At 64.5% G+C, this 13,729-nt stretch overlaps 1 protein-coding gene across 1 annotated transcript; it reads left to right on the top strand.

The window, feature by feature from the left end:
• Window positions 1–491: 491 nt before the first annotated feature.
• GALR1 (galanin receptor 1) lies at window positions 492–11,691 on the top strand. The gene is made up of 3 exons (XM_028525077.2): window positions 492–1,628; window positions 5,500–5,565; window positions 11,066–11,691. Exons 1-3 carry the CDS (start codon window positions 963–965, stop codon window positions 11,381–11,383), a joined length of 1,050 nt encoding a protein of 349 aa, XP_028380878.1. The 5' UTR covers window positions 492–962; the 3' UTR covers window positions 11,384–11,691.
• Window positions 11,692–13,729: the final 2,038 nt, after the last annotated feature.

Raw genomic sequence — 13,729 nt, 5'->3', positions numbered from 1 at the left:
GATCTGGTGCCAATCGCCGACTTCCTGGGGCTCATCACGGGGCAGGGAGCGCTCTCAGTGGCGGCCCGGGCTCGAAGAAGGACGCAGGGCGCTGACGGGTGCGGAGGCCGGCGCACCCAGGGCCTCCCGCCCCCGCGCCGAGCGGCGGGGCTGCCCTCGCCGCCGGTCGGGTGCCGCAGCGGGAGCCACCGCCTTCGCTGGACTCCGGCGGGTCCACACCTCGCAGAGCGCGTGGCTGATTACCGCGAGGGGGCGATGGGCGGCGACCCATCCACTGGGATTGGCCCCGTGTCCGCGCGAGGCGACTTCCGGGGACAGGGGCGGCACCCGGGAGGCGCGGGTTTCAGCCGGGCTGTGTCCTCTCTAGGTCTCAGGGGCAAGGAAGAGGCCCGGGCAACCCCCTGCCAACCGCCGGGAAAGCCCAGAAAGCGCGCTCGCCCTGTTGACCAGTCCGAACCCCGGCGACAGCTGGGAGCCGGGACGGCTGGGAGGCTCGGGGAGCGCTCTCCACGAACCACGACGAGCCCTGTGCGCGCCCTGCAGAGCCCCGGGTGCGCGCAGGAAGGGAGCGGCTCCAGCAACAGGTGGAGCGCGAAGCCGCTGCCGCAGCGAGGGACTCGGCCGCAGGAATCGGGAGCCGGTAAGGCGCAGTGAGGGGCTCTGTCTCCAAGGCGGCACCGCGCGGGTTCCTCCTCCCCGGCTCCGCGGCCGCGCAGAGGGAAGTGGCGCGCAGGCAGGCTCCCCTGCCCTCTCAGGACCGTCGCCTCCGCCTGGGAAGGTCCAGCTCTCAGGCAGACTCGCACAGAGACGGTGCCACTGGACACAGCCGCCCGCCCCGGCGCATAGCCACCAGGGAGGCTCGGGCTCGGAACCTCGCGCTCTGTGCTCGGGACTGGGACCCCGGAGCGCCTCGGCTCCCGCAGGCAGCCCTCACCGGCGCGCCCCGGGCTCCCCCGAGGGCCATGGAGCTGGCGGCAGGGAACCTCAGCGAAGGGAACGCGAGCTGGCCCGAGCCCCCGGCCCCGGACCCTCCGCCGTTCCTGGGCATCGGCGTGGAGAACTTCATCACGCTGGTGGCCTTCAGCCTGATCTTCGCGCTGGGCGTGCTGGGCAACAGCCTGGTCATCACCGTGCTGGCGCGCAGCAAGCCCGGCAAGCCGCGCAGCACCACCAACCTGTTCATTCTCAACCTGAGCATCGCCGACCTGGCCTACCTGCTCTTCTGCATCCCCTTCCAGGCCACGGTGTACGCGCTGCCCACCTGGGTGCTGGGTGCCTTCATCTGCAAGTTCATCCACTACTTCTTCACCGTCTCCATGCTGGTCAGCATCTTCACGCTGGCTGCGATGTCGGTGGACCGCTACGTGGCCATCGTGCACTCCCGGCGCTCCGCCTCCCTGCGGGTGTCCCGCAACGCGCTGCTGGGCGTGGGCTGCATCTGGGCTCTGTCGGTGGCCATGGCCTCGCCCGTGGCCTACCACCAACGCCTCTTCCACCGGGGCCCCGGCAACCAGACCTTCTGCTGGGAGCAGTGGCCCGACCAGCGCCACAAGAAGGCCTACGTGGTGTGCACCTTCGTCTTCGGCTACTTGCTGCCGCTGCTGCTCATCTGCTTCTGCTACGCCAAGGTGGGCGCCGGTGGGCGCGGGCGGCGGCTGGGGGCGGGGCGGCGGGCGGTTCTTTGAGCCCCCACCACCGCTTTCACCCTGGTCCCTGTGTGCCCTGCAGGGCGTTCCCTCCCCCCCCCCCCCCCCCCCCCGCGCCCCACCGAGGGTCTGTGGCTGGGCTTTGCGGAGGAAGTTACCTGGAGTTTGGGGGACGCTGGGAAAGTTTGCAGTGCGCTTCCCAGAGGCGCGCGTCCCCTTCGGGTGGCGGCCTGCCCCCCAGGTCCTCCCCAGGCGCTCGGCCCGCTTCTCTTCTCCGTGGAGGGGAATCTTCGCGGTTTCAGCAACTCAGACCCGGGCGGGCCTGCAGCGCCTGACTGCGGGGGTGGGGGTGGGGTGCGCGGTCTGTGTGGGCCGGCGGGAGGAGGGGCGTTCCCTCGCCGCGGTGGCGGGTCTCCTCCGCTCTGCCGGCACTTAGCTCTGGGACGTGCGGTGGTGATTCTGGTGAGGCTCCTTCCCCGCGGGGTGTGGGAGGCTTTGGGGGGACCGCGCTCTGTGGCTGCACGAAGCCACTGCCCCTGGGGACGGAGCTGCCCACCGTACCGCACGCAGGAGTTCAGGTGTGCAGACCAAGCGGTGAGGCGGTGCTCCTCCCCTGGGGTTTGACAGGAGCCTCCGCAGAGCCCCGGGGGTGGCTCTGGATGCTTTTTAGGAAGGTGTGTGAGCCATGTGCGTGGTTCCGGTGGCAGGTGCGACTCCGCACCTGGGCCTGGCCCCAGGACCCGTCACACTCACTGGGACCCTGTTCTCACTTCCCCTTCACATGGCTCTGCACACTCACCTCCCCCTTCGTGCACAGCACAGCACCCCGTCTTGCACCCCGTTCTGTGCTGAAGGCCTCACACCTTGCATCGGGGGACACAACTCGATCACATCCGAGAGAAAAGGAGCCCACGCCCCATCCTCTGGGACCGTGTCCCCACCCTGCTGTCCAGGGGCTGCCCCGTCGCCGTTGGAAACACACCCCACTCCGTGTTCATCCCTTTGGGTGCCGCCTCCGTGTTCTGACACTGCCCGGGCTACGGGCACGGCACCCAGACGAGGTCCGAGGTCCGACAGGAGGTTCTCCCACCTGGTTCAGAACGTGCTGTTCCTGCCGCCCCGTCCAACACAAGCCCCGGGGTTTGCTTCCCCTCCCCCGCATCATCGGTGCAGACTGTCTGGAGTGGCGGGGCGCTGTTGGACAGCACCTGGGAGGGTGGGCTGCACGAGAGGGTGGGGCGTGCAGAAGAGAACGCCAGCTCAGCTCCTGGGTGAGAGGCCGGCTCGGTCACCCCGTCCTCCGCCGATGCCCCGCACAGAGGTCCGGCGCGTGCCCTGGGTGGTTTCCCCTGCCCGGCCGCCCGGAGCTGGTGCTGCCGTCGCTGCTTTGCTGGTGGGGACAGGGGCTTTGGAGGAACACAGCGAGGGGCTCAGACCGGAGAGCTGGCGGGTGGCTCAGGAGCCGTTTCCACGCAGGGCTCCCGGCCCTCCGAGGGAGGGACAGCTGGCGAGGGCCTGGCCTTGGGGCCATGAAGCTTAGGACTGGAGGGACCCCAGATACGTGCCTCTTAGTTCGTGATCCCACAGATTGGAACTGAGGCGTAACCTGCTCATTCCCCAGAGGTTTGTAGGTCGCCTGGGTGCGTGGGCAAACCGGACCACATTTCTGTCACACAGCGAAGTTCAAACACGGTTGTTTAAAGTTCAGCAAGTCCGTGATCACGGGGGTTTTTTAAATGTGGGAATAGTTCTCTTTTAGGCATAACTGGACATGTCTTCGAGGTCAGTGTGATTAAGCAGATTCATTTCGTGGCTTGAGTAGATGGAGTAATTTGTAATTTCAAGTTGCTTTTCCTCAGTTCAGCCATCCGGTGCCAGCCCCCCAGTGAAGGATTTTGCCACCTGGACTTAGTTAAGTTCAGGGTGCCCACCCACCCCCCAAGTTCCTGCACACCCCCGGCTCGGGGTTGAGCGTGTGCTCCCCGCACGCCCTCCTCAGCAAGTACGGCAGCAGAGAGAGGCCGCCAGGACACCGCCATTGCCTTCCGAGGAAATGTGTCTGTGACCCACGCTGACACCTGCGGGCTCCCTCTTCCCGTGTGGGACCTGCGGACCTGCCCTGGGTTGGGACACGTTGGCACACACTGACGTGTGCCTGCAGCAGGCACGGGCCGGAGAGGGGAGCAGCTGGGATGAACAGACGGGGTGTTTTCTCCGGTGCCCCTCAACACGCCCCTCGGGGGGCTCGAAGTGGCTGGCATGGTCCCGCGGTTTGTGGAAGGTGTGAACAGACCCCCGAGCAGCATTAATAAAGCAGAGAACGCCGGACTTTTCCGTCCCAGCGTCCTCTCCAGGCGCCCCTCTCCGATTTCATTTGGCTGTCTCTCCTTTACTCTGTCCTCCTGTCCCTTGTCCTCAGTGGCCAGTGTCCCCCTGCCGGGAAGGCTGCTACCAAGGAACCTCACTGGGCTGGGCCCATCCTCCCCAGGAGGGTCCTGCTTCCCCCTCTCACCACCCCCCGCCCCCCTCGTTGGGAGACTCCTCCTTTGCTTCTGCAGAAGCTCCTCCCCATTGACCTTTGCCTTCCACCCAGTGTTTGGGGCCACCGTTTCCAGTGGCAGAGCAGTCACCTGACCCGTTGCCCGTATGCTCAGGGAGACCCCAGCTGCCACTGGAGCAAGTGGGGGTCTTGAGCCCCGGGCGAGGCTCAGCCTCTGCAGGAGGGTGTCGGAGACTCACCCCCAGTGACGGCCACTGAGCCAGCGCCAGGCCCCTGCGGTCGGCCCGTGAACCCTGCGGTTTCCGATACGTGTGACGGGTTGCCCAGAGGCCGGCCTCCAGCGCACGGGCAGGCTTTGGCAAGAAGTCTAATCCGATTAAATTATTTCCGTGCCGTGGTGCCAGAGGGGAGCAGAGATGCGGCTGGAGCGTGGTCCAGCTCTGGCTGCGGCTCCCTCGGCAGCCAGGGGACAGTGGGAAGCCCTCCGTCCCTCCGAGGCGAGTTCCCCCCCCCCCCCAGATTTCCGCGCAGGTGGGCGATGGGCGTGGGTCCCGTGCCTGCCTGGTGTCCGCGCAGCGGTCTCGGGCCGACGGAAGCCCCTGTGCGCAAACGACCCTCACACTGGCGAGAGGAGGCGAGGGCAGCTTCTGTAAGAAGGGAGCCCCGGTCTTCCCCGGAGACGCCCCCACAGAGCTTTAGCTGTCGAACCTCGCTCACGGTCTGCGGCTCGTGGGGCTGGGCTCCCCGAGGGGGGCTGCCTCTGAGCTCAGCGCAGGGGGCACGGTTTGAATGGAGGAGGGAAGGAGGCCCGATGGGGGGACATCCGCCCGGCGGAGGGAGAGTGGGAGGGACGTCTGAACCCAGACGCCGGCCCCGTGAGCCCTCCCCGGCCACGTCAGCTCGGTTTGCCCGCAGGCCCCTGGCACCCGCCCCTCCTCCCCTGTGGGACGGGGCGCTGCAGGGCGGCCCCCAGCTCTTGTGCGCATCTGGGATTTAACACCGAGTCCAACCGGTATCGGGACGTGCTGATGGTTTCCATGGAGCAACCCGGGGGATCAGGTGGAAGGTGGACCTGCGGGGCCGGGGGGCCGGGTGGCTCTTTTGGGACAAACCCCAGAGCCCCTCGTGCAGGAGCGCTCTGCACCCAGCCCCGTGACCAGGGGCCACACCTGGCCTCGGACGCGGGCCGCACTTCTCGGGCGTCGTCACGTTGTCACCACACTTGAACTTCAGCTCGAATGATTTGGTAAACAAGGGCGTTGCTGGCTCAGCACGCCACGGATGGCTGGTGCGGCGGAGACCAGGGACTGGGGAGGAAGCTGGAAGCCGACCGTGACCGTCTGTGTTTTTCAGGTCCTTAATCACTTGCACAAAAAGTTGAAGAACATGTCCAAGAAGTCCGAAGTGTCGAAGAAAAAGGTAATATTCACCATGCATGTTCCCCGTGTCGCTGTCTGGGGCTCCGTTTGCATGCTTCGTGACCCCCACCCCCACCCTTCACGTGGGGAGGGCGGGAGGTCTGACGCGGGGGCGGGGGACGGAGAGTCAGCCCCTGCGGAGCCGTGGGGAACCGTGGGGCCGCTCCAGGTGTCCACAGAGGGCCGGGGGGCCAGGGACACGTGCGTTTTCTGGGTTCTGAGCCCGTGAGGGCTACGCTCTGGGCCGATTGGGACCGTGGAGTCGAGTTGCCATGTGCGTAGTTTGCACAAACTGGAGTCCTTCTACTGTGCATTTCCCACCCCTGGCGCGGTTCCCGAGGGCCCTGGCTCAGCTGTCTTTGGAGAGAACGTTGCTAGAATCCGCCCCTCGAGGCCAAGAGCAGAGGCCCTGTTTGTCTCTGCTCCCCCCGGGCTTGCGCCGACGGGGACCCCGAGGGTCTGAGAGGGGCGTCTCCCCCTTTCTGTGTCCTTCTCACCACGCGAGTCCAGAGGACTTCCAAGGAATGCTAGCATCTCACGCCCTCCTGCTTACGTGACACTCAGCGTTCTGGGGGAAAAACTACTTTGTCAATCCGGGTTAATTCAGCTCGTACTCAGACGCCATCCATCCACGTAACTTCTGATTTTAGGAATAGAATGAGATGATGAGACAGTGGGATCTGGGGAGAGGGGATGGTAACCACGCGTTTTTACCCCAAAATGTTAGACATCACATCTCAAGATACCTTCTTTTTCCTCTTAAATATTTATGATGATGAATGCCACAGAATTGGCAGAAACTCTACTTTAGTCCTATTTATTTTTAAAAGTTCTGCCTGAGCGAACCCCGGCCAGCTCTTCACGACTTCCCTGGTCTCTGGGCAGTGACGTAGCAAAGCCACGCGGGTTCCCGTCGGTCAGGGAGCACAGGGTCCCGCTCACGTGTGAAAACACCCAGGCGGAGTCCGGGCGCCAGCCAGAAGGGGGAGGTGCAGCAGGAACGCCGGGGCTGCCATGTCTGTCCTGGCGTCTGGGCCGCCGTCGGCCACTCAGACCTTCGCTGCAGCGCAGAGGCCAGTCCGAGGGCGAGCAGGCGCGGGAGCCGGTGCCCCTGCCTGGGCCCCCCTGCCTGGGCCCCCTGAGGCGTGTGACACTGGAGCGGCTCCATTCCCCCCCCCGACGCATCTCGTCGTGTCCCTCTGAGCCCCGCTCCTCATCTGCAAGACAAAGACGCATTAAAGTCCACAGGGGATTGTTGCACTCCGCCCCTGGACGGCACTTCACAGAGCTCCCCGCCGAGGGCGGGAACGGACAAGCCGGCTGCACTGGCACACGGGTGACGCCGCGCAAGCAGGACGGCTCGGCTCCCGGCTGACGCACCGGAGCACGCACCGGATGCACCCACAGCACGCACAGCTTCTTCGGCAGGAGCTGGGTCTTCCTTGCACTCGAAGGTGGCGGTTTTGGTCCCTGCGTTTGAGAAGGTGCAGAGAGAGCGCGAGACAGTCCCTGGGAAGGACGCCCGCCGTGGCGGGAGAAGGAGGGCAGGACTCGCAGGGGACGAGGAGCGAAGCCCCGTGTCATTCCACAGCGAAAAGGCCTGGAGATCAGCGAGGGGGCAGCCACCACGACGCTCAGTTCCGTGTGCGTGTAGCGGTGTGTTTGTGTGTGTGCAGTGTGCACGCATGTCTGTGTGTGCATGTTGCACATGAGCGGCACCCGAGTGCGTGGATGCCAGTCTCGCCCCCGGAGAGGTTCTCCACGGCGGGAGGCGGGAGGCAGAGTGCCTGTTCCGTGCTCACAGTCCCCGGCCCTGCGTAGCCACGGAACAGATGTCTGGTCTGTTTTGACAGACTTAATTGCCTCCTTGTTTGCATAGAACAAATAAAGCACGGAGGGCGTGCGTGTGCGTAAGAAGGAGCGAGCGGAGAGGTGCGGGGGGGGGCGGGGGGGGGGCCTGGGCCGGAGGAGCAAGGAGGGGGGAGGGGGAGGGCCGGGGCAGGAAGCCGGAGACCAGATGGCCCAGCGCGCCCAGGCCCAGGAAGCATGGCTGCTGCACGTGCCCCGTCCGCGCTTGCTGTGGCTCCGGGGGCTCCGGCGGGTCAGCGCCCTCCCGTCTCCTGCCAGGTCCCCCTGTGTGTGCCGTGTCCCCCCCTGCACGGTCGCCCTCACGAGTGGGGGCAAACACAGAAGAAGGACGCGGTCCCCCCGCAGAGCAGGAGCGGCGAGAGCAGTGAGCCTGTGAGGCCTGTGGTGCTGTGCTCGCGCGGGGACCGTTTGTTTTCCGCCACAGGCCAGTCGGACACGAAATGAGGCCCGGAGTGGTCCTGGTGGCCTTCAGGGTGGGACGGACGTCAGACAGGGCGGCCCCCGCCGGGAGGAGGCTGAGCAGAGGCTCTCCGGACGCCCCGTGGGCCCCTGGCTCTTCCTCTCCCGTCTGTGGTGCCGGTGGGCGCGCTCCAGGGGCAGGGTCGTGCCCCCCATGCCCACCCTTTACAGACACTTCCCCGGATCCCCCAGCCAGCCGCTCGGCTGCCATTGACACGGCGACGACAGCGTGGTTTTCACCGTTCTCCCCTCTCAGTCACGTTTTCCTTCCCAGCCAAGTTCCATTAGACACGATCTGAGCAAAACTCTTTGAAGGAGAACGCGGATGCCTCGGATGACTCGACAGAGAGCATCCCCCAGGAGCGGGAGACGGCTGCTTCTCAGACGCTCTCAGCAGGCAGAGCGCCAAGGAGGGGGGCCCGCAGGGAGGCTTGGGGCGCTCCTTCCGACGGTGCGCAGACCCCCGAGCACCGCCCAGGCCCAGTGGGCAGGCCCGTCTCTGACCGAGGCTGGTGATGCTATGGGAAATGAAAAAAGTCCTGTAAGAAATTTTAAGAAATTATCCCCATTCCCCACAGAGGGGCGCTCTTTCCGGACGTCCTGACGTCCCACAGCGAAAGCGGGGTGGAGGGGGGCAGCTTTATCTCGTCTTTTTGGGGGGGGATCGGGGTTGGGAATGCCGAGGGAACACCTTTGTCTGTGACTTGAAGTGGGCAAGACCGTTTGCTTTTGTTGTGGTTCGGTCAGTGGTTCTTCACACCCCTGAGACTTGAGCTGTTTCCTGGTGGTCGTCGCCGACGGAGCGGAGCCCCAGGGGTGAAGCCCAGAGACGCCCCGGGCAGAGCTGAGCGCCGGTCGGCCTGAGCCCCAGCTCGGGGGTTTGTGCACACGGTTTGGACCAGATGTCTAACTTCCTGCCAGCGTGGGAAGCAGCAGCCAGTGAGGGCACTGTTCTGCCCACGTGCGGGGGCTTCCTCCTGGTACCAGCCTCCTCCCCCGGCTGCCCAGTTTTCTCAGCCTGGAGGCCCAGAAGCCTCTGGACGGAGAAAGCCATGCACTGCATCCAGCTGCGCGCTCGGGTGCCTCTGCTGGAGATGACATCACTGGGCTGACCTGGGGGTGGCCTGGGAGTGGCCCGGCCAGATGCAGGGCCAGGTGCAGAGCCAGGTGCAGGGCCGGGTGCAGGGCCAGGTGCAGGGCCGGGTGCAGGGCCAGGTGCAGGGCCAGTGCAGAGTCGGGTGCAGGGCCGGGTGCAGAGCCAGTGCAGGGCCGGGTACAGAGCCAGGTGCAGGGCCGGGTGCAGGGCCGGGTGCAGGGCCAGGTGCAGGGCCAGTGCAGAGCCAGTGCAGGGCCGGGTGCAGAGCCAGGTGCAGGGCCGGGTGCAGGGCCAGGTGCAGGGCCAGTGCAGAGTCGGGTGCAGGGCCAGTGCAGAGTCAGGTGCAGGGCCGGGTGCAGGGCAGGTGCAGGGCCGGGTGCAGGGCCGGGTGCAGGGCCGGGTGCAGAGCCAGTGCAGGGCCGGGTGCAGGGCCGGGTGCAGGGCCAGTGCAGAGTCAGGTGCAGGGCCGGGTGCAGGGCCGGGTGCAGGGCGGGTGCAGGGCCAGGTGCAGGGCCAGTGCAGAGTCAGGTGCAGGGCCGGGTGCAGGGCAGGTGCAGGGCCGGGTGCAGGGCCGGGTGCAGGGCAGGTGCAGAGCCAGGTGCAGGGCCGGGTGCAGAGCCGGGTGCAGGGCCGGGTGCAGGGCCGGGTGCAGGGCAGGTACAGAGCCAGTGCAGAGCCAGGTGCAGGGCCAGTGCAGAGCCAGGTGCAGGGCCAGTGCAGAGTCAGGTGCAGGGCCGGGTGCAGGGCGGGTGCAGGGCCGGGTGCAGGGCAGGTGCAGGGCCGGGTGCAGGGCCGGGTGCAGGGCCGGGTGCAGGGCCAGTGCAGAGCCGGGTGCAGGGCCGGGTGCAGGGCAGGTGCAGGGCCGGGTGCAGGGCCGGGTGCAGGGCCGGGTGCAGGGCCAGTGCAGAGTCAGGTGCAGGGCCGGGTGCAGGGCAGGTGCAGAGTCGGGTGCAGGGCCGGGTGCAGGGCCGGGTGCAGGGGCAGGTGCAGGGTGCGGTCTGTGCCCCAGCCGACAGAGCTTCAGCCCCGCTGGGCTGAGATGCCTGTGAACTGGACGCGGCAGTTAAGGCCCCTGGGACGCCCAGCTGGGAGCACTCTAGTTGACTCTTCTGAACGGCCTTGGATGAGGGACACGGCTTACGTCAGTGCCCACTGCGTGTTCTTCCCTGATGCGCTGGACATTGCGGTCCAGCCGCACGTTCAAGGCTGCAGGCAGACCAAGAAAAAGAGTCTCGCTCGTGGTTCTGCGCAGGCCGGGGGGATCACGAGTCATAGCAAGGTACATTATGACTGGCCTGCAAACACGCAGGGACAGCCGCTCCACAGGACACGTTCCCTGCTCAGGGCACAGCGCCCTCCCCTGGCCGCCCGGCGCGGTGCGCCCTCCCCCGGATGCTGCTGGGTCCACTTCTGCCCCAAACCTGCCCGGCCCGTAGTCAAAGCTTCCCAGTAGAAGCCACGCGGATACCCAGAGGGCGTCGTTGGTTCTGGGAAGCGGAGAGACGCTGCTGCCGTCTCTGGAAGGGCGGGGGGTGTCTCCTGTCCGCAGGTTCCAGGACCTCTGGGTGCCTTGGGGTCGGTGACCCAGGAACCAGGGTCTCCTGCAGTGACGGAGAAACGGATTGGCCCCAGACGGTCCTCTGCTGCCTGGGAGCCCTTACTGGTTGTGCCTCTGGCAGTGAGTGGCTGTCAGAGCGAATCCCTCCTCTGCCCAGGGGCTGGGGGCGGGGCCCGGGGGCTGGGGGCGGGGCCCAGGCGCTCCATCCAGCTGCCTGGCCAGGGAAATAATCCCAGTGCTGAGCATGTTAAAGTGCATCTCCAGGCCTCCTGTTTCCGTGCCTGGGAGCACGGGTCCGGTCCCTCGCACGCACTTACACGCACGGGAGAAGTGCTCCTGCGGGAGGGCGTGGCAGGCCCCGCAGAAGGCCGAGCGCGGCCTTTGCGTGACCCGAAGGTCAGCACAGAGCACAGACCTAGGCTCTCTTTGACCCCTCGGGAGTAGGCGCGAAGGTGCCGGGCGCGTTCGCCGAGGCTGGGCTCTTCCCCGGGCACTGACCGTCTCCCTCCCCGCCCCCAGACGGCGCAGACGGTGCTGGTGGTGGTCGTGGTCTTCGGGATCTCCTGGCTGCCGCACCACGTCGTCCACCTGTGGGCCGAGTTCGGGGTCTTCCCGCTGACGCCGGCCTCCTTCCTGTTCAGGGTCACGGCGCACTGCCTGGCCTACAGCAACTCCTCCGTGAACCCCATCATCTACGCCTTCCTGTCCGAGAACTTCCGCACGGCCTACAAGCAGGTGTTCCGCTGCCGCGTGCGCGCCGAGTCGCCCCTCGGGGACGCCAAAGACCCCAGGAGTCAGCCGGACACCCCGCCGTCAACCAACTGCACTCACGTGTGAAGCCGGGCTCGTGGGGCCCCTGCCTCGGGTGTCTTCGTGGTGTGGATGTGCATGAAACACGAGGAGGGTCAGGCAAGGCTGCACATGCTCTCTGCACGGACATTCGCATTGTTTCCGTTAAACTCCACCTGTGTTTACAGAGAGCTTCCGTCCATTGAGGAAACCCCTAGGTCTCGTGAAAATTATTTTCGTGTTTTATTTTATTTTAAAAGTCTATTTCATAAGGAAAGGAAACGCTGCACTGTTTTACACTTCTTAAGAAGTGAAGGTTTAATACATTTCCATAGGCATGTGCAATTCTTTATAGAATAAGGAAAAAAGGCCTATAGGTGTGGCTGGGAATATTTACGATCTGTATTTTGAAGCAGGTTTATTTAGGAAAAAAACATTTATGCTTTGTTTCTTTCATGTTAAGAAAAAGGGGTAACATGATAAGCTCTGTGTTTTAAACTGTGGCCGTGGACACGGGACATTTTAGCGGAATTTATTTTAGCGGCTGTTTGTGTCGGGGCACGGTTATTGCACGGGATTCAGACTTCGCCAAGTTCCCGGCACCGGTCGCATCTGCTGCCCGCTGCGAATAGTGTGCGGAGCTAGGAAGGCGGGCCGTGTCGTCCGTGACGATGTGGTCCTGGGAGGTGGTCTCAGGAGGTTAGAGCGGAGACTCTGGGGTGTTAGCCATCAGCGGCGACCTGTGAAACTGTCCCTGTGAACTTGGGTTTGCAGAGTTGACTGAAAAGCCAATCAGGGGAAGTGCCAAGTACAGCTGGTTTACCAGTGGGAACCGTGAATGAGTTTCTGACAATGAAACTGGGCGTTAAAATTATGCATCTACTTGGCCAAGGCCTTGGCTGTGCCCGGAGTGGGATTTGAAAGCTGTCTGTGTCGATACTTTCCAGGGACCGAAGTCTAGTCAGGGGTCAGTGAGTCACACGGGGGTGGTCGTGCCCCAGGAGGACAGGGCTCTGGACGTTGGGTTCAGATAACGTTGAAGAAACCGCATCTTGGGAACAGTCACACCTAGGGACACCCTCGTTTACACAGACGAGTTCGTTTTGGTCACCTGGTAATGCTGTCCCATGCTCACTCACTCCAAATGTTATTCCCTTTGGAAATGTCCATTTTGGGGGTAACACCATCACCACCTGAGTTTCAAATGTACTTTTCATGTTTCACACATTCATGTTTACAAGGAGCCGAAGGTACGAAAAGATTCGATTGTGCTGTATTAGAAGATACTTTTCTGAATGCAGGACTGTGATATATTTTTGGAGGATGCAAATGCAAGGTGATTAAAAAAAAGGACCTTGTGTAAAGGACACCATGCGGGGTCAGGACCGCATGCGAAACAGCCCACTCTAGGGTGAAAAGCACGCTCACGGTCAGCCTGGGCGCGTGGGCGCTGCAGCCCACGAGTGTATTTTCCGGAGATCAGCCGGCACAGCGTCACGTTCGCGGGGGCTCTGGACAGACAAGGAGAAGGAGACCCTGAAACAGCTGGGGCTGGGGGGTCGGAGCGTCCTGGCTGACGGACGCGGAGAGACGCTGCGTGCATGTGCATGCGAGTATTTTAAAGGACGGCCCACGTCCTCTGCATGGAAATCTTTTTGCACTTTATTCAAATGCCGCGGCAGACACGTCGCATCCCAGCAGTGACACCTTGTGCGCTTTGTGGAACGCGAAGCTGCCATCGCCAGCCCTGGGACACCTGTGTGGGGGCTCGGCCTGCTCGCGCACGCGCCCCTGCTCTCGCGAGCGCCCCCCCTTACGTGCGCCCTCTGCTCGCACGCCCCCGCTCATGTGCCCCTGACCGCCCCTGGCCCTGCGGGGTCGGGCGCAGTTCCCTGGTTTTCTTCTTTGGACTCCCCCCTCCCCCACCCCCCACCACACGTACACACAGGTAGAAGTGTTTTAAAAAATGCTGCTTTTACTAAGACCTTGTGAAAATGCTTCAGCACAGCGCACAGGCCGAGCCACGCCTTTGGTACCGCCCCCCGCGCGCCCCCGCCCCAGCGCTGGGGTAATAACTTCATAGTGAGGGCGTCCTTCCTGCCCAGCGCCCTGTCAGTCAATGCCTCTTCCTCGGGGGTGAGGCGGTTTACTTCCGGGACAGACTCTGGCCCGACGGTGACCTCCGGGCCGCCAAGGTCTAAACCCCCGTCCTCTGCGCCAGGCGCTCCAGGAGAACTTGTTGCGGCTCCAGCTCCCAGAGGCGCGTCGGAGGCGGCGCTCCGGGCACCTCCTGGGTGCTGGCACCCCTACGGCTGTGTGCCGCCCCCCTGACAGGCCGGCACCACCTTCTCTTCTCCGGGAAGGACCGGCGGTCCCCGCACCCCCCTGTCCTTC

Source organism: Phyllostomus discolor, chromosome 9, assembly GCF_004126475.2.
Source record: "Phyllostomus discolor isolate MPI-MPIP mPhyDis1 chromosome 9, mPhyDis1.pri.v3, whole genome shotgun sequence".
NCBI classification, from domain to species: domain Eukaryota; kingdom Metazoa; phylum Chordata; class Mammalia; order Chiroptera; family Phyllostomidae; genus Phyllostomus; species Phyllostomus discolor.
The sequence above is the reverse complement of the archived record's forward strand: the minus strand, read 5'-3'. Positions and strand labels throughout refer to the sequence as shown.

Bases quoted from the DNA above. Each gene is read 5' to 3' on its own strand.
- GALR1 (XM_028525077.2), top strand. From the start codon at position 963: ATGGAGCTGGCGGCAGGGAACCTCAGCGAAGGGAACGCGAGCTGGCCC. The intron at 1,629-5,499 runs GTGGGCGCCGGT...TGTGTTTTTCAG, and splicing joins TCTGCTTCTGCTACGCCAAG to GTCCTTAATCACTTGCACAA. The intron at 5,566-11,065 runs GTAATATTCACC...CCCCGCCCCCAG, and splicing joins CCGAAGTGTCGAAGAAAAAG to ACGGCGCAGACGGTGCTGGT.